At 39.6% G+C, this 24,196-nt stretch overlaps 1 protein-coding gene and 1 long non-coding RNA gene across 3 annotated transcripts in view; one reads left to right on the top strand and one right to left on the bottom strand.

Annotated features, from left to right (window-relative positions):
- The window catches only part of LOC131221646 (uncharacterized), a 70,269-nt gene extending 51,176 nt beyond the window's left edge, over positions 1–19,093 (bottom strand). Inside the window, exon 1 of the long non-coding RNA XR_009159508.1 lies at positions 19,016–19,093. This is a non-coding gene — a long non-coding RNA (uncharacterized LOC131221646). The remainder of the gene's footprint in view (positions 1–19,015) is intronic.
- Positions 3,369–24,179, top strand: LOC131221642 (anthocyanidin reductase ((2S)-flavan-3-ol-forming)-like). Of its 2 annotated transcripts, XM_058216935.1 has the most exons (6): positions 3,369–3,524; positions 5,899–6,065; positions 7,690–7,890; positions 19,104–19,263; positions 21,922–22,135; positions 23,912–24,179. In XM_058216935.1, exons 1-6 carry the CDS (start codon positions 3,398–3,400, stop codon positions 24,054–24,056), a joined length of 1,014 nt encoding a protein of 337 aa, XP_058072918.1. In that variant the 5' UTR covers positions 3,369–3,397; the 3' UTR covers positions 24,057–24,179. The 2 variants fall into 2 exon arrangements, with proteins under 2 accessions (XP_058072918.1, XP_058072920.1); XM_058216937.1 differs by lacking the exon at positions 7,690–7,890.
- The last annotated feature ends 17 nt before the right edge of the window (positions 24,180–24,196 follow it).

The raw sequence follows: 24,196 nt of genomic DNA on the forward strand, positions 1-24,196 counted from the left end.
AATTACCCATTTACAATTAGATTTGAAAGACCAACCAGGCCAAGTCAATCCACTTCCGATAAGACACCCATGGTAGGATAAGGCACCTATGATATTTTTCCATAATTTTCAAATAGCGGTGACGTGTCTCTCATGATAGGATAAGACACGATATTTTTTCATCATTTTGAAATAGCGGTGACGTGTCTTCCTCACATCACGCTCTCGTGCACAGTAACCCAAACTATCCAAATTGCGGGGCATACTCTAAGGGCCCGTTTGGCCAGGTGGATTGGAAGGGATTCACTGGTATTAAGGTGGATAGCATGACTTCCTAGGTAATAATGATGGTATTGTCAGTGGTTTGTCTTGGGATCCATGGGATTGCTATCCCTGAATTGTTATATCCAGTCTGTTTGGCACGCCCGGCCAATCCCGGATTAAATCTTCCCATCCCTTCCAATCCATCAAACCAAACAAGTCCAGGCAAATTTGAATGGATTAGGGTGGACTGGATGGGATTTAAAGGTAACGATGGTTTTGTAAGTGGATTGTCTTAAGATCCATGGATTGGGATTAGATCATGGACTCTGTTTGGCACGCCAGGCCAATCCCAGTATTTAACTTCCAATCCCTTCCAATACCATCCAATCCCTTCCAATCCGACCGGCCAAACGGGCCCTAAAAGGATGACACCTTCAAAGCTCAAGTGGTCAGCACCACGAAAACACGGGGAATTGGACGTTTGCCATTGAAATTTTAAATGGGTTTAAGGCCTACAAAGATGTATACCTTCCATCCAACCTATTCATAACATCACACAAACATGGATAAAAGGAAAACAAAAACAATAACCTTGATCTAAAACTTCCATGGCCTCAAAAGAAAATTGAGCGGTAAGCATTCATTTTTCTATATTATTTGTGGTGTGGTCCAGTTGAACTTTGGATCTGCCTCAATTTTGGGTTCATACCCTAAAATGAGAGGAAAAATCGAATGAACAGTGTGGATTAAGATCATTCATAACATTGGATCCTGTGTATTTTAATGGAAAAAATCTTTACCTTTTTTATCTTGTGCAATAGCTTTACAAATAAGCTTCGTGTTAACATCAAGTCATCGTCAAGAGGCGGCCGCTGGATGTTGAATGTAAATACATGGGTAAATAATAATTACCCATTTACATTACATTAAAAATGTGGGGCATACTCTAAAAGGATGACACCTTCAAAATCAACATTGATCAAGCAATCCAACCAATCTATCAAAGGGAGCGGATTAGATACTGAACGCTTCAGTAGCCAAAACGCTACTGAAGCGACGTGGTGAAACTCAGTTGGTTGAATGCCATGAGCTTGTTCCCTCACAATTAATGCTCTTTTCTTTGGAGTTCCGTTAGACGGCTCTCTCCGTTTGCCGGTGCACGCGCTCGACCAAATGAGGAGTAAACGTTATTTCAACTCATTTCTTTTCTTCGCTCCCCTAATGAAATGACATCACCAGTTTCCATGGGTGCCACCATGAGGTATGTATTGTTTCCACACCATCCATCCATTTCGTGATATCATTTTAAAGCATAATGCAAAGAGTGAGAAAGATCCAAATTTCAAGTGCACCCCATCATAGAAAACAATAGAAATTGAATGCTTACCATTAAAACCTTTTTGGGCCACAAAAGCTTCTACTCAAGCTAATGTTTATGCTTTACCTTACTCCACGTCTTTTCTAGCTTATAAAAAGGTTGGATCTCAAATAAACATCATGGTCGGCCCTAGGAAGGTTTCAACGGTAGCAGTCACCTCTTACTATTTTCTGTGGTGGGGTTCACTTGAACTTTGGATCTGCCTAATTCTTTTGCTCACTCCCTAAAATGATCTCTCCAAATAGATGGATGGTGTGGATACAACACATACATCATGGTGGGCCCAAAGAACGCGGTGACGTAACATCGGTAGCAAGAATAGTTACCGTCCGGTTCAGTAGCCAACCGGCGCCCCAACTCTATTTAATTTGAAGAATTAAAAGTCCCATCCTCTGCAAATTACAAAAATGCGGTCACATGAGTATTAAAAGTAGTAACATGTCTAGGTGGCACACACCATAATGTTTTTAATAAATCTATCCCGGCCATCAGTTTTTCTAGATTATGTTACAATATAGACCTAGCAATGATATTGATCCAAACTTCTAGTGGGCCACACGATAGGAAAAGGTGAGGATGAAGCTTCCACCATTGAATATTCAAGTGGCCACAAAAGCTTTGGATTATGTTAATGATTTTTTTAATTTCATTTCATCCCGGTAGCAATGACCTCATGAACCATATGGATGACATATATACATCATGGTAGACTCTGGAAATTTTCAACCACAGAATTCCCCCACTTACTGTTTCCAAGCCACACGGCCCACATGAGTTTTGGATCTGCCTCATTTTTGAGCCTACATTATCAGATGATATGAAAAAAATGATGGACAGAGTAGATTTCTCACAAATATCATTGTGTGCCCCACCTATTTTGCCGTGGAAGGAAGTTCATGCGGATGGCCTTGGCCGCAGTTGGAAACGGATTGGAAAAGGAAGCTGGTTGGCTTCTGAACCAGACGGATGTTACGTCACCAAGTTCTTTGGGCCCACCATGATGTATGTGTTGTATCCACACTATCCATCCATTTGGAGAGATCATTTTAAGAAGTAAGTAAAAGAATTAGGCAGATCCAAAGTTTAAGTGGACCCCACCATAGAAAACAGTAAGAGCTGACGGCCACCGTTGAAACCTTCCAACCATGATGCTTATTTGAGATCCAACCTTTTTATAAGTCGAAAAAGACATGAAATAAGGTAAAACATAAATATTAACTTGATCGAAAGCTTCTATAACCTAGAGAGGTTTTAATGCTGGGCGTTAAATCTCCATTGTTTTCTACAGCGGGGTGCACTTGAAATTTGGATCTTTCTCACACGTCACTTCAGCAGGAGCACAGGAACAAAAAAGACTTGAAAATAAAGTTTAACATTACGTGGTCGAGTACGTGCACGAGCAAACGGAGAGAGACGTCTAAGAGGAAAGGAGCATTAATTATGAGGGAACGTGCTATTAATGTTCAACCAAATGTATTTCACCACGTCACTTCAGTAGCGTTTTGGCTACTGAAGTGTTCAGTATCCAATCCGCTCCCTCTATCAAATGGATGCTTATTTAATGATCCAAAATTCCAAGGGCGGAAGCAAATGTTACTATTCTCTTTGTACACGCCCCATCCACAGCTACGGCCATTTGGAAAATCTATCTACGGCTGAAGATTCTCCATCATTTTTAAATGGTGGTGAACTCATAAGAGTCCGCCACCAAAAGATGTCTACTTAAGCCGAAGAAACCAAGCTGTGGCTCTCATCTTCGTTGGAGGAAGTACAGAAATGGCAACGGCTACGATCGAGAGGAAGAGAGCATGTGTAACTGGAGCGACCGGATATTTGGGATCCATGCTCGTTAAAAGCTTGTTAGAGAAAGGGTACGCCGTCAACGCCACCGTCAGAGATCCAGGTTCGTTCACCCTCGTATTTTTTCCTCTCTTTGCATCATCGTTCAAAAACTCGATGGGTCGACTCGAAACTCGGACGAGTCAACTCGACTCAGTGAAAATTTGATCTGTATTTTGGAATCTCTCTCCCGAGCTTTGATTAAGTCAGAATCAATAAGACTCTCCCAGCTGGCAGGAAACTCGGTTTACTTGATACACCTTAGTCGGTCTACTCGAAACTCGGACGTGTCTATTCGACTTGGCGAGATCTCACGCTGATTCAACTCGACTCAGTGAGATTTCGAGCCAAGTCTTTTGAAAACTCGCACATGAGCTTGACTGTGTCCAGACTCAACGAGACTCGTCTAGTCGGCCTGAAAACCTGGTCGACTCAATACAACTCGGCACAACTTGGGGCAGAACTGCAATAAACCCACATCAAATAACACAATTACGTATCATTTATTTTACCATTTCTGACAATTTTAAAATTTTTTCGCAAGCTTTATAACTTTAAATCTAATTATTGGTGAACATACTAATCCTCCGCTTGTTTCCTTTAGGAGAATTCACTAGTATTAGAAGTAGTCATTGGATTGGGTATTCTTATTATTTTTATCAAGCTAAGGGCTTGTTTGGAAGACATGGTGAAATTGATATGAGGTTGAATTTGTAAGTGGGGTGACTTGTATTTTCACTTCTGTAGTGGGTGGGGTGTAAAATCATGATCCTCTTCATTGGTTTCAGATAACGGTGAAAACAAATGACCCATGGGAGAATGATGTTATCACCCCCCTCATTTTGATACATATATCCTATATTTTTTATTTAATTTTCCTCCAAAAAATTATAATTGAATTCACTTCGGATAACGGTGAAAAAAAAATGACCCATGGGAGAATGATGTTATCACCCCCTCATTTTGATACATACACATAATGGCTTCTTGGTATTTGCTCTTGCCTAGACATAATAAAAGAGAAAGTGAGAAATGATGAGGGAAAAGAGCTGCTTTTTATCAAAATAGTGGATGTGTAACATTAGGGGGGTTTGCCTAATTTCTAGTCCAGAGAAATTGGATGGTCTTTGATGTTACAATATGCAAATGTGTTGGTTCTAATGAAGAGATAAAGCAAAAAATTGAGATATTACATACAAAAAATAATAAAAATATTATGTAGAGAGTCATGGCACTTTATAGTCGCTTTCTTAAAAATAGAATTTCCCTCGTAAGGAAGATTCTCGATGCACTGGATCTAAGCAACTCTAGCCTTGAAATACAACAACTCTCCTCTATGATGAGCGACTTGGATCATGTACATATATGATCTCAACCACACTGACCTAAGCTTACTCTTTTTGCTTCTCCCAATAGAAATGCAGAAAGAAAACTCAGAGAAAAATGAGAATGAGATAAAGAAGAGATAGTCTTTTCTATATGTGAAAAAATAAGAAACGAAAGCCTCTATAAAGAAATAAGAAATAGTCATTATGGCTTGAGGCGCATGCGGACAGCGCATTAATGATAAGTTAGCGCATATCGCCTTGTTAATTATTTGATGGTGCATGGCAACACTTTGCCCTTGCATGTAATGTCAGAGTCAATGACTAACAACATTAAAACGCACCTTGCTTCACCATGACACTTGCGAGGATGCCCCCTTAGTTCCCAATATTAGCAATAAGCCACAGAGTCCAATATAAAAGGCTTTACGTTCTCATCTCTTTTCCAATGTGAGAGTAAACCAACACCAAAATAATGAGACAGGGAAAAAACAGTTTATCCTATTTATAAATCTATTTTTTTCATTAAGATATCCCATTTTGCAACCATGGCGTGGTGAAGCCATGAGAACTAAAATGTGGTGGAGGTATCTCTTCTTGGGTGCACAAGGAGGGAAATGTTTATGTGGAGGTCATCTATCTAGCGGAACCCATCGTGGATGACCCATGTTCTGAGATTACACCAATCCTACAATCATAGCTTTTGGTTTTCTTCGCTTTTGTTTACTGAATGTGGACGCTCAACCAATCCATGCATTGTAACTAGATGGACAGTCCCAAATGATGGTATTGTAGCATGTATGCTTGAGAGGTGAATCACCCCACACATGCAACATGCCAGAGCATCACACCCCCATTTAAGTAAAATGCATGATCAAAAAAGAAATCACCGAAGGCATGCATTTTCGTTAGCGTGTGTCCCACCTAATGAGGAGACTAACATGGCTTTTGGGGGCATCTTCACTAGAGCGGCAGAAATCTCAAGAGCAATACCAACACACGCCAACATGGACTTATTGGCATATCCCAATTGGAATGTGTGCGTGGATTCCCACCTGCTCTCCATTGACATTTTTAAACCAATAACCAAATGCATTTTATTCTTTGGTGCAGAAAATAGCAAAAAGGTGTCCCACCTCTTAAATCTACAAGTCTTGCGTGATCTAAAACTTTTCAAGGCAGATCTCATGGAGGAAGGTAGCTTTGATGATGCCATCAATGGTTGTGATTTCGTCTTCCATGTGGCAACTCCAATGCATTTTGAGTCTGAAGACCAAGAGGTAATTAATCATTAGCTATGGAAATTAATTTCGTAAATAAATATTACTTTTAGAAAAGTAAATAAATATATTATACATATGATTACTTACAAAAAAATAATAATAAATAAATAAATCATGCACCTGCATATTAACCGTGGATTCATGATAAAATTTATGGCATAAGGTTGATATTGTCTATTAACCCAATGCAACCCACCTCCTTTTATCCTAGTTGGGGACTGCCCATGGGAGCATAAAACTCCCACAAGTGCAATGTGTTGGACTATTATATTGTGCATGTGGTCTATCAGAAAGTCTGGCCACTAATAGAGTAGAAGGGAAGGGGTATAATTGTGACAAGTCTTAGATGATGATGATGCCTTAGCAGTATGAGTATTTTTTCCATGTCATTGCAAAATGATGGAAATAACTAACATGATTTATTGTAGTATAGTTGTGAGTGAAGGGGTATATGAATATTTGAAGCGGCATCTTTCTTGCTTATCTGCGATCAAGGTATTTCATAATGAAAAAAAAAAAACTGTTGTTACAGTTATGATATGAGTTGGAGACCACATGGTTTGAAAAAAAAAAATGTTTTGGCTGCATGACAAGCTGTCGTAGAGGCCGCAATTTTTTCCATAATGGCCATTATGCCTCTGTAATACATAACGGTTATTACTATTACCGTTAGGTACCAACCATTATGTCGTTATGTAACCATTTTGGAATACCTTGCCTTCACCTTCTTAATGTGCAAGAGTTTTCTAGCATATAGATGTAAACCAACTTCAAGATATTGATTGACTATGTACAGGTGTAAATCTTACTGTTGAAATTCAATTTTGCAAGTTCATTATTTTTTTATAAAAACTTATGCTCTTTAAAAGGTCCATAATGATTCAAATTCTTCATATATTATGGTAACAATTACAATGGAGAATGACCCACAACTCTCCCAGATTGGAATATCCTTAACATCCTATGTTTGGCTTTTTCTATGCCATTGTTGTATTTTAATCTTAGCCATTTACTTTTTAGTCATTAATCCGAGGGTTTAGCCCATTTGATCATGTATAACTTTTGGAATCACCCATTTCAGTAGAGCCCACCATATGATATTATTGATTCGTGTATCTACAAGTGAGAGTTCTTTATTAAATGGTGGGAGATATGGGTGCACCAATCCTCCATGCACATAGTGCACACACAAGGTTTTCCTGATAGTCCTTTTAGAACGTGATCTCCAGTCCTCTCAGTAATCCATAATTTCTCTGCTTTACATGTATTTTCATGGGGTTCGATGGGTCTGTCCAAGATGTGGCCCGCAAGTATGGATATCCTGTCCAAAAAATCACGCTGGTTCATTCATCACATGGGCCACAATTTTGGAAACAAATGGACGGCTTAGAGAGTCTTGGCCGAGCTTTTCGATCCCCCATTTGTTTCATATACCTTAGCCCACACAATGACAAGACACGCCTAACTTTCAAAAAGGGATGTTGGTCGCCTGTTAGATGGTGTAGATCTTGAACTCGTGTAACACATCAACACGTGTGGGATCACAAAAGTTCTAATATTATCATTATGGTATTGTTACATTTCCTTCCACATTGTGTTTATTCATTATCTATGATTGCAGAAGGACATGATCAAGCCAGCAATCAATGGGATGTTGAACGTTCTGAAATCATGTGTTAGAGTGAAGACTGTGAAGCGTGTGGTCTGCACATCATCAGTGGCTGCTGTGTTGCCGAACAATCTCAATGGGACCGACCATGTCCTTGATGAGGAGAGCTGGTCCGACGTTGAGTATTTGACCTCTGAGAAGTCATTTATTTGGGTAAGCTGGTTTTTGTTTTGGGTTGGCTCGGCCGGACTCTGTTTGACTCGCTACAAATCAGGGTTGTTAATGGGCTGGGTTAGGTTTTGGGCATTGAGGTCTATGGGTTGGGGTTAGGACTAAGTTTTAGGTCCAATGGTAAAAATTTGAAAGCTTACACTTGGATAGAAATTAAGCACGCCATGCCAACCCAGGCGGACTGGGGTCCTTACTCATGCCATAGTGGTACTCACAAGAGTTTCAACACCAGGTTATGAGTTCGAGTACCCATTGTGGTGTGAGTGCTATGTGTTAAAAATTAAAAATTAAAAAAAATAATAAAAAGAAAAATAAAAAGAAAGAAAGAAGAAAAGAAAAAGAAAAATGCCTAGGCTGATTGATTTCACATGGACTGAGTATGACCGTGGTGAACTTGGCCTAGCCCAAGTCCAATCTAATAGCTTATGGTTCTGATTTGGTCATGCCTTAGCTTGGCTGATTTGAAACTTTTACCCCTCTTACATCCAATTTTCTCTTACATCCAATTTTATGTTTGTAAGGGATTTTTATTGAAAAGATTCTTGAAAAACCTAAAATTATAAAGAAGAAGAAGAAGAAGAAGAATAAAAAACGGCAATTAATTTTGAATTTCAAAAAGGATCCTCCTAATGTAAGGATGGCAAAGGACTAAAATCCCATTGGCTCTTTTTTTTCTTTCTTTTTCTTTTTGCTTAAGTGATGTAGTAGAGTATTTGATGGAGGATGTGATCAAGCACGTTCCTAATACAAATGGAGTACTAGAAATAGCTTAAAGGGAACTTAACAAAAGTTAGCATAGTTTGATCCATCGAGTTGATAGATTGAAACTCATGTAATTTTTTAGTTTTAGTCAATGGATGTTTGTGGGTCATTTCGATCAATCAATTGACCGATCGACGGTCCCATTATCGGACGGCAAAAACTTGTGTGTTATTTAGATTTTGTTTCCTTACTTGTTTAGGTCTCTTCTAATTACATCTTATGGTTTTTTAGGGTTATTTAAGCATGAAAACTGATTTATTTTAGGACACTATCAATAAAATTCTTTTAAAAAAATAAAAATAAAAATAAAAAACTATTTTATTTTTCTTGTGGATTCAAGGTATTAGCACTCGAGGAAAATGTTGATCGTCCTCATCATGCCCTTCACTGCATCAGTTTGGTATCAGATCAAGGTTTTCCTTCGGATCGATGGCTTCTAACCATGGATCGGGCAACAATCACATGGACGATACTTCAGATAATTATACTTTAACAATAGCAGCTTTTGAGGCAACATAGTAGGAGAATCGACAAGTCATATAAGGGCTACAAGTTGCTCTTGACTGCATAACAAAGGCCTTAGGGCAACTCCTTATTTAAGGCAATGATCTGCCTCTAGTAAGTGCTAGAATTCATAATCGTGCTGATCGTGGGGTGATGTCGGCGTTGAATTATAGGGTCTCACTTGAGGATGTAGGACCTGACAACAAGGAGATCGATAACATGATCCTTCAACACCTCGAACGAGGTAGCGATCGGGTAGATTGGACGGATGGAGAATTCAGGATGAAAGTCAATCTTCCTAACTTCAATGGACAACTCCACATCAAAGACTTTCTCAATTGGATAATTGAAATTGAGCGCTTCTTTGACTACATGGACATCTCTGAAGAGAATAAAGTTAAACTCATGGCTTACAAGTTAAAGGGCGCAACTTCGGCAAGGTGGGAACAGCTTCAGCTCACATGGATGAGAAAGATGAAGGCGCCAATCCACACGTGGTAATAGATGAAATAGCTTATGTACGCGCAATTCCTCCCCAGCGAATATGATCAGGTATTGTTCCAATAATACCATGATTGTCGATAGAGTAGCCAATCGGTGAGAGATTTCACAGAAGAATTCTACCGTTTAGTGGTTTGAAATGATTTGGTTGAGACTGCATCGCAGCAAGTCACTCGATTTAATGTGGTTTGCATGTTACGATCTAGGGTCAAGTTTAGAAGTAGCCCATTTGAATGATGAACGAAGTGATCAAACTAGCCACCTAAGCAAAGATGCAACTTAAACAATCCAATACATGAGCTTATCCTACTAATAGGATTTTCACTGTAGGTCCTTCACAAGGAGCACCATAGACCAAGGGAAAAGAACCTGTTGGGGGTGTCTTCAACCTCCCACACCCATAAACTGAGAGTCATGGAGTGAGCAAGTGAGATCCCTAAGAACATCAAACTGTTACCAGTCCAACCAGGTTCCGAACTCTTACAGTCGGCGAAGGCCAGACCATTGTTACCAATGTGGCCAACTGGGCCACATATCAAATGTGTGTCCTCAGCGAAAAGTGGCTAACCTAGCTATTAATGATGGAAGCGCTGAAAATACAGAGGAAGACCCATATTTTGATGGAGTACAACACACCATGAATGATGAAGTGGACGAAGTAGTTGGGTTCCTCAAGATCACAATGTCTAGTAGTGATAAGGCTATTGTAAACGCCAAATAAGGAGGTACACCCACAATGATATAACATCTTTCAAATAAGATGTATAGTGAATTGAAAAGTCTATAACGTGATCATAGACAATAGGAGCTATAATAATATCGTCTCCAAAGTCATACTGGAGAAGTTGCAGCTGAAAACAGAAAAACATCCCTCCACATACACAATTAACTGGATTAAAAAGGTTAGGGAGATGAAGGTAATTGAACAATGCACTATCTCTTTCCCAATTAGTATTCATTATAAGAACTAAGTAGTATATGACATAGTTAATATGGAGGTATTCCGTCGGCCGTGGCAATTAGATTGTGATACCACTCATAGAGGACAAGTTAATGGATACATTTTCATCAAGGATGGCCAAAAAATCATACTCGCCTCTATAGACTCAAATGATCAATTTGAAACTTCTGAAGTGAAGGGGTGTTCTCTCCTAGCTATACGAGAATTTGTGGAGGAGTCCAAAGAGACCTGAAAAGTCTATGCATTGGTTGTGAAGGGTGAATAGGAGCTACAAGAATATCGTAGACAATGTGTATAGTGAATTAAAAAGTCTATGATGTGATCATAGACAATAGGAGCTACAACAATGACATAACGTCTTTCAAACAAGGTATGTAGTGAATTGAAAAGTCTATGATGTGATCATAGACAACAGGAGCTATGAGAATATCATCTCTAAAGTCATGCTGGAGAAGTTACAGCTGAAAACAGAAAAACATCCCTCCCTATAGACAATTGACTAGACTAAGAAGGTCAGTGAGATGAAGGTAATTGAACAATGCACTATCTTTTTTCCAATTGGTGTCCATTATAAGGACTAAGTGTTCACACCCCAAGTATAGGGTTGTGATGTAGTAATAAACTCGGTAAGACTGAGGTCGAATCCATAAGGACTGAAACCTGTACGTAATCTGAAAGTAACCAGAACTAGAACTAGATAACAATGAAACCTAAATTAACTGAATATAAGTGAATAATGGTAAAATAGTAATATAAAACTCATAAAATTCAAATGTGGGAAATTAGGGATTCAGAGGATCCACTTGTAGAGATCTGGGAGATCTATGCTTGATTCATGAACTCAACTGGACTTCGAGTCCCATCTTCATCCAGTTGGAAGATGTATCACTAAAGCTCGATCTGAACTTTCTTTGATCTAGTTTTCAAAGAGATGAAGGTATGAGAATTAGAGTCGATTCCATCACAAAACCATGCAAATGAGACAAAGTAAACAACAGAACTAAACCAATCCACAACCAATCAGAAGATGTATGGATGTTAGGAATGATTTCATCACTCAACCATGTCTAAGGGACGATGGTGAATAGCAGGGCTACCTAATTGCATAATCAGAATAGTGAAAAGGAATTACTTAAAGTCATTGCAGATCTATTGTAATGTAAGTCACAACAAACCATTAAAAACTACAGGCAATTCCTTAAAATTAAACTAACATCAATATCAAGTTCAACATGAATCTAAGCCCTAGAGTAGTACCCATCACGCCAGAAGCTTCACCTCTTAGCCCTAAGTAAGAGGTTTAGCCTAACATGATTGGACTAAAACTCTCAAAAATCATAATAACTAAACCAGTAATTAAAACAAAAATAAATAAAAATTCTAAAATACTCTGAAACAAACTCTCTTTCTCTGCTCCATGTCCACACTCCAGATCCCCCTTTCCCCTCTCCTTTTCTTTTCCTTTTATAGAAGATTTCTATCGGTGGAATAGCCAGAGTCAGTGGGAGTCTGTTTACGCAGCCACGAGATTCCTTGCGCAAATCTGTTTACGCAACCAAGAAGGCGTGCAGAAAATCGCCCACTTTCCTTGCTGATCAGCAAGCAATCATCCATGTCTTGGTCAGATTTTTCATCCCTACAAGATGGACGGTGCAGATTTTCTATCATCTTGAAGACAGGGGCCCACAGCGATCCGCAAGCATTGAGATCCAATCGTAATGCGAATCGCGCAAACAGAATCCGTGGGATTTACAGTGCGGATGGATTTTCATCCTTGTTAACATGGATGATAAAAAGGGCCATCGTCCGGTCAGTTTTTCATTCTGATCAAGATGGACGGAATGGATTGTCTTGAACGATCTTGTGAGTGGCCCATAAGGATCGTCCGCAGGCTCTGCTGCGAAACAGAGCTCGCACAGACGCTGCGCTGATGATTGGTGGGACCCACACTCCCTAATGTTTGAGAAATCCACACCGTCCATCCACTTAGTCTTAAAAACTCATTCTTATATTGTCGGTTTTAGATTGCTGCTGACGTGGCCCACTTGATTTTTTATTTTGTCGTCCAACCTGCGTTTAAACAGTATTTTCTTGTGTACGCGAGCATGGGGTTGGAAGAACTTCCTGTGTATGGTCTTTTTGACCTTGCGGAACGAATGGACGGTCTGGATTGACTGTGTGATCAAAGGTGATGGCCCGCTTATCACCCTAACCACAGGTCCTGTGCGAATGCTGGAGAAACGAAAACAGAAACTCGTCGGTCAAAAGCAGTTTGACCATTTTGGAAGTGCAGTGCACGGCTGGTGCACTTATGCACATGCACACACCATGCAAAGGAGGGTCCACTGTGATGGTTATGAGAGATCTAATCCATCCATCTCTTTTTTCAGCTTATTTAAAGGGTTGAGACTTAATTTGAAACATATCTAGGTATCATGTGGGCCCCATTTTGACAATCAATGGATTGATTTGTCCATTGGGTCACTTCCACAGGGATTTGGGGGTTGAAATTCGACTTGTACAGTTAATTTATGGCCCTCAGGCTATATCTGAAGTTTTGAATCAAACGGATGGTACGAACCCTTTAATCTTGCATTCTGGACGAATTTTAGGCCTCTTTACCATGAAATATTGGATTTCCTCGAATCCTGAGCGTGTAGATTCTTCGATCTCGGTCCCCTGGAGTCCATCCCTCGCCTTTAGTGCTTCTTGAGCATTAAATCCATGCCTTTAGCATTCTTTTCAGTCCACGCTCGTAAATCCACCTTTCAACACAAACACAATTAAAATAAGACGTTTAAACGGTATCATGCTCGTAAAATCGAGTAATAACTGGGGTTTAATATGCAATATTTGACACTCAACACTAAGTAGTATATGACATATTTAATATGGAGGCTTGTCATATATTACTCCGCCGGCCATGGCAATCAGATCGTGATACCACTCATAGAGGACGAGCTAATGTGTACATATTCATCAAGGATGGTCGAAAAAGCATACTCGCCCCTATAGCAGATGAGCAATTTGAAACTTCGAAAGTGAATGGGCGTTCTCTCCTAGCCATACGAGACTTTGTGGAGGAGTCTAAGGAGACCTTAAAAGTCTATGCATTGGTTGTGAAGGTGAACGGGTAGAGCTCACAATTATTCTTGAAAAACTGAAACCATTGTTGCAAGAATTTAAGACAATCTGCTACAATGAACTTCCCGATGGGTTGCCTCCCATGTGAGAGAAACAACACTATATCGACCTTATTCCAGGGGTAGCTTATCCAATCACTCTCATTATCGAATGAGCCCAAAAGAGTGTGATATTTTGCAAGGATAACTAGAGGAATTATTCTCTAAGGGTCTAGTGCAAGAAAGTATCAATCCAAGTGTCATACCAACTCTATTGACACCTAAGAAGGATGGGAGTTGGCACACGTGTATCGACAATGGAGCTATAAATGAAAAACCGTAAAGTGAAAATTTTCTATACCATTACTAGTTGATATGTTGGACATGCTAGAGGGGGCGAAATTATTTTCCAAACTAGACGCGCTACCATTTAATGTTTTCAAATCATCGAGTGGGGAAACCAATAAATGATTGGCTTAACCTTAACGTTGATGTATCAACAAAAAAAGAATGCAGATAATGGCAGAGGGGAAGGAGTATAGAGATCATTGAGGAAAGGTAATCTTCACATTCCACAAATCCTATGATTGGGTGGGGAATACTGTTGTGGAAGCCCAAGTTTGGCGGATGCTTTACAAATATTTCGTGAAATGGGATTGAATAACTTCCTTATCGAAACATATTCTAAAGTTACAGTAGAGGCTGCCTCGAATACAACATGGGTTGTGTCGTGGAACATCTGGTATCGAATAGGGATAGTTATTAAAAACGGTCATCTATGCTTTTTAAGATATCCCACACCCTTTGTGAAGTAATGCGGTTGTGGTCCCCTTAATAAGGATGGGCAGGGGTCGGCACCCAGTCATGATATAGTACAGTCAAGCAGACCTCCCATGCCACATTAGAGGCCTAATTTCTTTGGATCCAATTGGTGTGAATGCTATTATCAGAATACAATTGAAAAGGGAGAGCTTTAAGTCCTGGAAAGGGGGGGGGGGGGGGGGGGGTTGAATAGGACTGTCAAATAAAAAATAAATGCGAAAAGTAAAGGCAAATTGCACAAATAAATAATAAGATAACACAAATAAATAGCAACCTCAAATGCACGAGTCTTGAGAGGTTGATACAAACTTGGTTCTAAGGATAACCTAACACTAAAAACCAAAAGCTTATGGTAGGACAATCTTACTAGAATGTTGGTAAGTATCAAAAACTCAAAACAATAAAAAGTCAAAGGAAATAAACTAAGTTATTATAACATTCACCACAACACATGTACCATCATCATCATCCAAACTCCAAGAATTATAGTGGTTTGTGTGTGTACACCAACTATTCGTAAATAGCTACACAACTACTCCACTCCTAATATCCATACCCATGGGATACTGGCATTTACTATAAAATAAGGTTTTCCAAGGTTCACCTTAAAACCTTCACAATTGTGTTTTTCAAATGGGCTTACACAATTAAAAAAATCCTACTCTGAGGTTTTCCTGCCTGATCTCAAACAAAAACCAAAAGATGAGATTTTCTTAGCTGAATCTCACAAACCGAAAATACAGAAAATTGAAATAATACTTATCTAAAGATTCTTCTTCAATGTAGTCCAGTAGAACTGATTCTTTGTAGATGTAGATGTTCAATGTTCAATCTCACAAGAGGAAGGGTACTAGGTCTAGATGAATTTTAAATTAAACCAACCTAGGGCTAGCTTGAATTTGATTTTAGATCTCAAAGGGTAAAGAAGAGTTCCCTTTTAATAGAATAGATTTGAATAAAGAGATCAATAAAACCAAATAAAAAAGCTATAAAAGAATATAAAATTACTTACCAATAACTTCACAATAGTGGGGACTTATCTTTCTGATTGATTGCTTGATTTGGAATGGAATAAATTAAAATCTCTGAGAAATGTCCTCAATTTATAGGCTGAAAAACGGGTTTCTCGACTGGTCTAAGATTCGGCTCGACTGGTCGTGGAAAAACCAATTTTCAAATTTTCTGGCGTGATTAGAAAAAAATAGTTTCTCGACTGGTCGAGTAACTTGCTCGACTAGTCGAGTGGCCTGCTCGACTGGTCGAGCAATGCACTCGACTGATCGAGTGAATAAAAATCACGTTGCTGGAGTTCAAGTTAAGCCCTCCTCGACTGGTCGAACCTTTACTAGAAATTCTCGAAAATCCTCAACAATTTTTGAACTGGTTGAGAAAATCCCTTGACTTGTCAAGCCAATGCCTCGACTAGTCGAACAATAGCTAGAATTAGTCGAGAAAAAGACTATAAAAGTATATAATGATCCAAATTAAATATGCAATCAATATGACCTAACCTATGGTCAATATAGGGTCATTCATATCTTATAGGTGAATATAGAACATTGAAACATCGTTCGCTTCGATTGATAGTTTATCTTGAGGTACATGAAGCTTGTCCTTGTATACTCGAACATGAGTTTGAACTTCTGTCCTTGTGACTTTAGCTTGAGTCCTTGTGACTTGAGTTCCAACTTGAGGTATGAGTATATGAACTTTAACTTGAGTAAATTACTAGAGCTTGAGTTCTTGAGGAATGCACACTGTCTTGAAGTTGACTACCCTCTAGATGTTGATGTCAATAGCTTGATACACGACTTCGAATAAAGGTGAACTTTCCATTTATCAAAAGGAGTCGGTGATTCTAGAGTGGTTTGGCACGCCAAAATTTGACAAAACAAGGTGAACTTACAGTAAAAATTATAGGGTTGTCGTTTCTAGTGGCTTTTTTTTTGCCCCCCTTTTTGTGCAATGCTAGGAGTAGTAATGGATAGGCCTATCTCGGATTTTTGTGGGGTAGGCCTAAATATTATAGCTATACATTTTTCTTGATCAATGAAATGTTTTATTAAAAAAAAAAAAAAAAGTTGATCCGCTATGTGGCATCATTCCTTTTTTAATAAATCAAAACAACATAAAAAGTCACATTAATGAAAAAACATTTACATTTTCCTCATTTTTCATGATTTTCCTTATAGCCAAACAAGTCTTTCTCTTCCTTCATTAGACCTTTCATGTCTCTTAGGGCCTATTTGGATACCACCAAATAAGTTACTTTTTAACTTATTTTAAGTTATTAAATTACCATTTTTTTTTCACTTAAGTTGGTTTGATAAGCATAATCATAAAAAGTAACTTAATGCTAAAAGCTACTTATTTCAATAATTTCTTTTACAACTAATTTTTGACTTATTACTTTTATAGTTTTCTCTCTAAGTTACCATCCATTTTAAACAAGTCTCTCACTTACAATCCTTGTTAAAGGAGGACCATATGATGGATTATCCTCATTGAAGGTGGACCCCACACGATGTACAGTTCATATCACATGATGGATGACCCCATATTAATGTGGGCTCACATATGTATGGTCCACATTAAAGGTCATCCTCTGATGATAAATTGGCTCACATCCAAAGTGGGAGGGTATATTGGACAACTCACTTCAATGGTGGGGCCTACATGATGGATGGTTCATATCAAAGGTGGTTGTACATGTTTTGTAGTGGACATTGAAGTGGGGCCCGCATGATGGATGTCCCACATCGAGGTGGACCCTAAATGATGAATGGTCTACATCTAAGGTTGGCCCTTAATGATGAATGGTCTACATCCAAGACAAGCCCTACATGATGGACAACCCACATTAAAGGTGGGGCCCACATGATGGACAATCCACAATGAAGGTGGGGCCCAAATGATGGACGGTCCACATCAAAGGTGGACTTCACATAATGGATAATCCACGTCAAGATGGGCCCTACTTGATGGACAAACCACATCAAAGGTCATCCCTAACAATGAGTGGCCCAGATCAAAGTCGGGACCCATATGATGGATGGCCCATATCAGATGTTGGGCCCACATGATGGACAGTCAACAGGATGGGTGATGGATATTAAAGGTGAACCCCACATGATGGACAATAACAATGATGGTGGGCCCTACATGAGGGATTACCAACTTCAAAGGTAGGCCCTACATAGTGGACAATGCACATTAAAGGCCAACCCCTAATGATGAATGACTCACATCCAAGGTGGCCCTGCATGGTGGCCTGCATCAAAAATGGGGCCCACACAATGAACAATCCACATCAAAGGTTGGCCCCACATGATCGGTAGAGAATATGTGAGTGGACCAAATTAACAAACTTAAGAGATAAATACTTACGTGATGTTTATTATTATTATTTTTTTTTGGTTGACAAGTATAATATTGTTTATCAACTTAAGAAGTAGAAATCAATGTATAATTAACTTGTTTAAAGTAACTTACAATCCAAACCCTCTTTTGATAACCTTGATAACCACGGTAGAAAAAGAAACTAACCCTTGGGGAAAATTACAAAATACATGTAAAATAAAACAATGCAGGGATATGGAGTGTCAAAAACCCTATTGGAGAAGGCATCATGGAAATTCTTCAAAGAAAACAACATAGATCTCATCACCATTATTCCTGGTATCATCATCGGCCCATCCCAAACCATTTTTATTAGTGAATTGATAAATTCTCAAACACTAGCCGAACTCATTAACTTAAAGAGTTTGTCGATTGCTTTTCTTAAGATTTTCATGAATTGCTTAAACCAGACCGGTTGAACACAATTTACCCATGAATGAGGGATATTGGCCATACATGAATGAAGCAAACCTAAACTAAGGTAATTCAGCTTACCCATCAAATTATCAAAATTCCCTTAACATGTGGGGTTACAACTTGGGAAGGTTGAGGTACAACCCAAATCCAACTCGTGCCGAGAGAACCTAATCTTCAATCCAACCCACAACCTGAGGTGCCCAACAACCCAACCCTAAGTCCTTTTTACTCGACCCCAACTTGGATATATGTGATTATTCCTAACCCAACCTAACTTAATCCATGTTTGCTCAACATAAATCGGACCTGAATTCAAATTAGGTTGGCATCTTCCAACCCAAGGACTTTAACAATCCAACCCAACCCCACTCGATCGAGTTGACTTGAACCCATGTTATATCCTTATTGGCAATATTCCTTTGGCATTAGTCACATCGGTTTTGTTTTTTAATATATGAAATCCATGCCATGAAAAAAGGTAGTTGATTGTTTCATGGAATCTACTTTTTTTTTTCTTTATCAGCCAAACAACATAAGAGATCAAAACATTTCTATTTTTTTTCATTTTTATAGTTTTTAATACCTAAAACAGCCTTTTCTCTCTTACTCTTTTATAGACCTTTCATATATTTTAATAACCAGACTCGAAAATGAAACTATTCACATGCGGGAAAATTACAACATATGCATAAAATAAAACAATTCAGGGATATGCAGTGTCAAAAACCCTAGCGGAGAGGGCAGCATGGAAATTCTCCAAAGAAAACAGCATCGATCTCATCACCGTTCTTCCTGGTAACGTCACCGGCCCATCTCTAGCTCCAGAGGTCCCAGCAAGCGTCAGCGTAGCTCTGTCTTTGCTCACAGGTATGATCTACACCATGAAATGTGTTGTGTCCGTACGTGCCATTAAATGGACAGACACAATACAAGATGTACACGTGTGGCTTATCTGTGGACATGAATAATCACATGCGTTCAAATGCATTGTAGTTACAACGCATTCAAGCTCTGTGGGGCCACATTGCTTAATGAATGCCATCAAACCATCCATGTTAGGTCTAAATCCCAAAATCCAGCTTGATTCATAACTCAGGTGGGCCACGCCAAAGTAAAAAACTGGAGACATTAGGCAGGGGTGCACCCAACATAGAAACTGCAGATGGAATGTGGGTCCATCGTTTCGTATTTATATCATCCAACCCACTCATCATGTTTGCACCAACAGGATGAAGGGATAAAAAGAAATCAAGGCATTTAAAGAACTAAGGTAGGCCACAAAGTTTTCAACATGATTGTAGATTGTCCCTTTGGTGTATCCTATCTGAGTTTTAGATCAAGATGATTCATGGAATGTACAGTGAAAATGAGAAGAGGCACCAGAGTCACGGTATGGATTCCACATCCACATCAAGGGTAGCCCCCCACAGCCTTGAATATATGGCACGTATGTGATCATTCCCAATATGTTGGACGCGGTTTGGCTAGCGACGCTGCCATCAGCCAGGTGGCTAGTCGTCGGTGCTATGTGGACCCACCGTGATGTATGTGTTTTATCCGCACCATCCATCCAATTTGAAAGGCAATTTAAAGTCTTTTTCCCAAAAAGTAGGTAGGTATAAATCTCAGGTAGACCACACTATGGGAAAACAGTAGTGATTGAATGTCCACCATTAAAAACCTCCTAGGACCTAATGTAATGGTTATTTGACATCTAACCTGTTGATTAGGTCATAAAGACTTGGATGAAGGGAAAAAATATATATCAGTTTGATCCAAAACTTTTGCGGTCCCTAAGAAGTTTTTAATGATGGGCATTCAATCAACACTGTGCAGTCCACTTGATGTTTGGATCAACCTCATTTTTGGGCTCATACCATAAGGAGGCGTTTGCCGCATGGTATCAGATCAGATTAGGTGGTATGGAATTGCATTTGGTCTCGTGCCAATTCCACTCTATGTTTGGGAAGTTTGGAAAAGCTTGGAATTAAGTTAGATGGAATTGCATTTGGTTCCGTGCCAATTCCATTTAATGTTAGCAAGTTGTGTGGGTTCCAAATGATGTGTGGGCTATATCCACATCGTCCACTCATTTTTCGAGATCATTTTAGAGCATGGGCCAAAAGCCAGGTAGATCTAAAGCTCAAGTGGACCCACCATAGAAAGCAGCAGGGATTGAATACCTAATGTTGAAAACTTCTTTGGGTCCACATAAGTTTTGGATTTGCCTCATTTTTAGGCCCATGCAATAAAATGAGGTTACAAAACAGATTAGCAGTTTAGACATAACACGTGTTATTCTCAATAATTTCGAATGATGGTAGGTATATCCATTCAATGTACCACCGTATTATAAACTTATCATGGAATTAAGTTTATCCCATGGTAATAGGGGACAATCCCTCTCATGTGTAATAATTATATTTTTTTGAATCTCATCCCACCTGATCCTTCCTAATACCATGCACCAAACACCCCCTAAAATGGGTGGACGGAATGGATGAAATACATACATCATGGTGGGGCCCACATTGCACCGACCACTAGCTAATCCTTTCCCAATACATCTGCACTCTACAGTGGGCCCCACTGGCCTGTACATGTTGGATGTGGATTGCATCCTACCCTCGCCCGGAAAGTAATCCATCCAGGCAGGGCTCTGTGGGGCCCACTGTGATGTAAGTGTTTTATCCAAGCCGTTAATTGCCTTTCTCCGATAATTTTAAGGTACAAAATAAACACTGAACAAGGTACAAGGCTTAAGTGGACCACAAAGTGGGGATTTAATGTCCATGCTATCCATCTATTTTTCCGGATCATTTTATGGTATGAGACCAAAAATGTGGTATATCCCAATCTAGGCCTGTATGACCTAATCAAAAGTTTTGGGTGCCACGAAAGTTTTGGATCAAGCTTATTTTTGTTTTTTGCCCATCATCTATGGCTGTATGACCTAATCAAACGTATTAGATTTCAAATAAACAGTACAGTGGGCCATAGGAGGAATTTAATGGTGGATATCCAATTAATATTGTGTTCCTGTGGTGTGGTCCACTTGAGATTTATATCCCTCTAATTTTTGGGATCAAGCCCTAAAATGATCTATAAAAACGGATGAATGGATTGAATGAAACACATACATCATGGTGGGGCCCACAGAACACCGACCATAAGCCAGGGGGCTGGTGGCAGGGGGAGTAGCCAATCCGTTTCCCTCCACAAGTGACACGTCTGACTTCGAGGCATCCATCAGTCCCCGGGATATGCAGTCCATTTGGTGGGCCACATTAATGTAAAAATCAACGGATTAAAAAAGTGACGCAGCCGTCCATTTGTTTCCTGCTCCTCTGGCCCACCAGATGATTGGCCCAACCTCATTTCTTGTACTCAGTCATATACAAGCTAGTTCTCACCTGATGGACGGTTAGATGTCCCACCACACGCACATGCAAATACATGTACAAGTTCTGGACCGTCCGTTGTTCGTAATGGAGCATTTTCATGGTTTACGGCTGGCATTTGTAGGGAACGAATTCATGGTCAACACTTTGAAAAGCTTTCAGCTGATCTCGGGATCGATTTCCCTCGTACACGTGGAGGACGTATGTAGGGCCCACATCTTTGTAGCGGAGAACGAATCAGCTGCCGGCCGTTACATATGCTGCGCTGTCAATACGTGCGTCCGAGAACTCGCGAAATTCCTCTCAAAAAGATATCCACAGTATAATGTCCTCACTGAGTAAGCCCTCTGATTTTCTTTCATTTTCTCTTCCAATCTATGTTTTGGGAAACATCCATCAATCCACACCGTGCAATATATGACCCACCTATCGAATGGGCCATCAGCCGTCCAATGATTTCAACGACATGGCTAGACCTACCATTTTTCAATGAGGTGGACCATCTTTTGTAAGATTTGGGTTTGCTACAAATGGACTTTGATTGCCTGCGACGACAACAGCAGGAAGTTCCTATGGTGGGAATTTAGGTGGGGCCCACTATGATGTTTATGAAAACTGGAGAAAGAGTTCTCCACCGTTGAAACCTTCCTGTGCTCCATCTTGATGTTTATATGCCATCCAAACTGTTTATAAGATCAATCCCACTGGGATGAAGTGAAAATACAAAATTAGTAGCCTTATAATAAATTCCTTTAGCCATACAAATATTTATACGGTGGTTACTAATATCCATTGTTTCCTCTTGTGTGGCCCACTTGAGTTTTGGATCCACCTGATTTTTGGTCTAATATCCTTAAATGATCTGAAAAAATGGATGAACGGGGTGGATTTCATAAACATCATATTTGTGAGCCACACATAGGATCCCAGCACAGGAACTTCCTATGAAATGCTCTCGCAAGGAATCCGTGTCCATGAAAAATCCACCCAGTCAGTAGGGGTGTACATTGAGTCAAACCGAGTTGAGCTGACCCCAGCTTGACTCGGCTCAGCCGCTAGCTGACCCTAGGTTGAACTCGGCTTGGCTCGGTTTGGTTAGTAGCTTAAGTAAGTTCGAGCTGAGTTCGCCTGTGCAACATTTTGACAAATGCATAGACAACACCTTCAAAATCTCACTGTATGTAAAACAGTAGTAGTGATTTTACAAATATTTTATTACATGCTTTCTAAGTAACATAAAAATCAAGAAAAAAAAATAGTATTTGTTTCATATACATATCTTAACACTTGGTGAGCACATCAATATCAAAGTAATCGCGTCACCAAATTGGTTTGATCCGAGTTCGATTCGAGCTGGGTTCGATTCGAGTCAAGGTGAGCTGGGGCTAGCTCGAAGTTGGCTCGAACTCACTTTCAAGCTTAAAAAATCAACTTGTCTTGGCTCGAACTCAGCCTTGAACGAAGGCGAATTGAGCTTTTTTGAGTCGAGTGGAGTGAGCTAACCGAGCTAGCTCCGTTCGTGTACACCCCTACCAGTCGGTAGTGCATCAGTTTTGCTGGTTCATCTTAGTACATGAGACCGAAAATGATGCTATCCAAAACTCAAGTGGGCCACAGGACATGAAACAGTGGAGATTGGAGATTTAACGCCCACTGTTGAAACATCCATGGGGACACAGAAGTTTTGGATCAAACTAATATTTTTCTTTTCTCAGTGTATGCAAGCGGAATGACCTTATGAATGGTTTGGATGGCATATAAACGTCACGGTGGACCTACGAAATATGGTTTCCACACAGTACATGTCCCTCCCTGCTGTTTTCTGTCAGGTGGCCAAATTTGAGTTCGCATATCTACTCATTTTTATTATAATGTCCTAAAATGATGTGGATAAACGGATGAACCGGATATATTTCTCACAAACACAAGGTGGGCCCCACCTAGCTTCCAAGTGCAGGAACTTCATCATTCGGAGGTACAATTTGCATCCGGTACAAATGTGACACGTAGCCTACAAGTACCTTTATGCGATCATTTCTCTCAATTTTGAATTCTTCATCATCCATGTTACCTTGGTTGCCTGAAATGATTTTTAATCGTGTGATCTACTCCAGTTTTGCGGATTTTCCAGCGAATCGCAAATCGATCTTCTCCTCAGAGAAGCTGATTAAAGCTGGATTTAGCTACAACTATGGGATGGAAGAGATGTACGATGACTCGGTGGAGTACTTGAGGGCCGTCGGATTGTTGGCCAATTGAGAGCTATCTCTTCTTCCATGCTCCTGCAGACTACACTTTTAAAATTGGTGTAATATCTATTCCAAAAGAGCTAACGTTGATATAATAATACCAGGTCATATACCTGATTATCACTTTGTATTAGTAATATGCATGTGTAC

Source organism: Magnolia sinica, chromosome 12 (assembly GCF_029962835.1).
Source record: "Magnolia sinica isolate HGM2019 chromosome 12, MsV1, whole genome shotgun sequence".
In the NCBI taxonomy this organism is placed as follows: Eukaryota; Viridiplantae; Streptophyta; class Magnoliopsida; order Magnoliales; family Magnoliaceae; genus Magnolia; species Magnolia sinica.

Coding starts and splice junctions, on each gene's coding strand:
- LOC131221642 (XM_058216935.1), top strand. CDS start 3,398: ATGGCAACGGCTACGATCGAGAGGAAGAGAGCATGTGTAACTGGAGCG. Junction 6,066..7,689: donor TTGAGTCTGAAGACCAAGAG/GTAATTAATCAT, acceptor CTATGATTGCAG/AAGGACATGATCAAGCCAGC. Junction 7,891..19,103: donor CTGAGAAGTCATTTATTTGG/GTAAGCTGGTTT, acceptor AAAACAATTCAG/GGATATGCAGTGTCAAAAAC.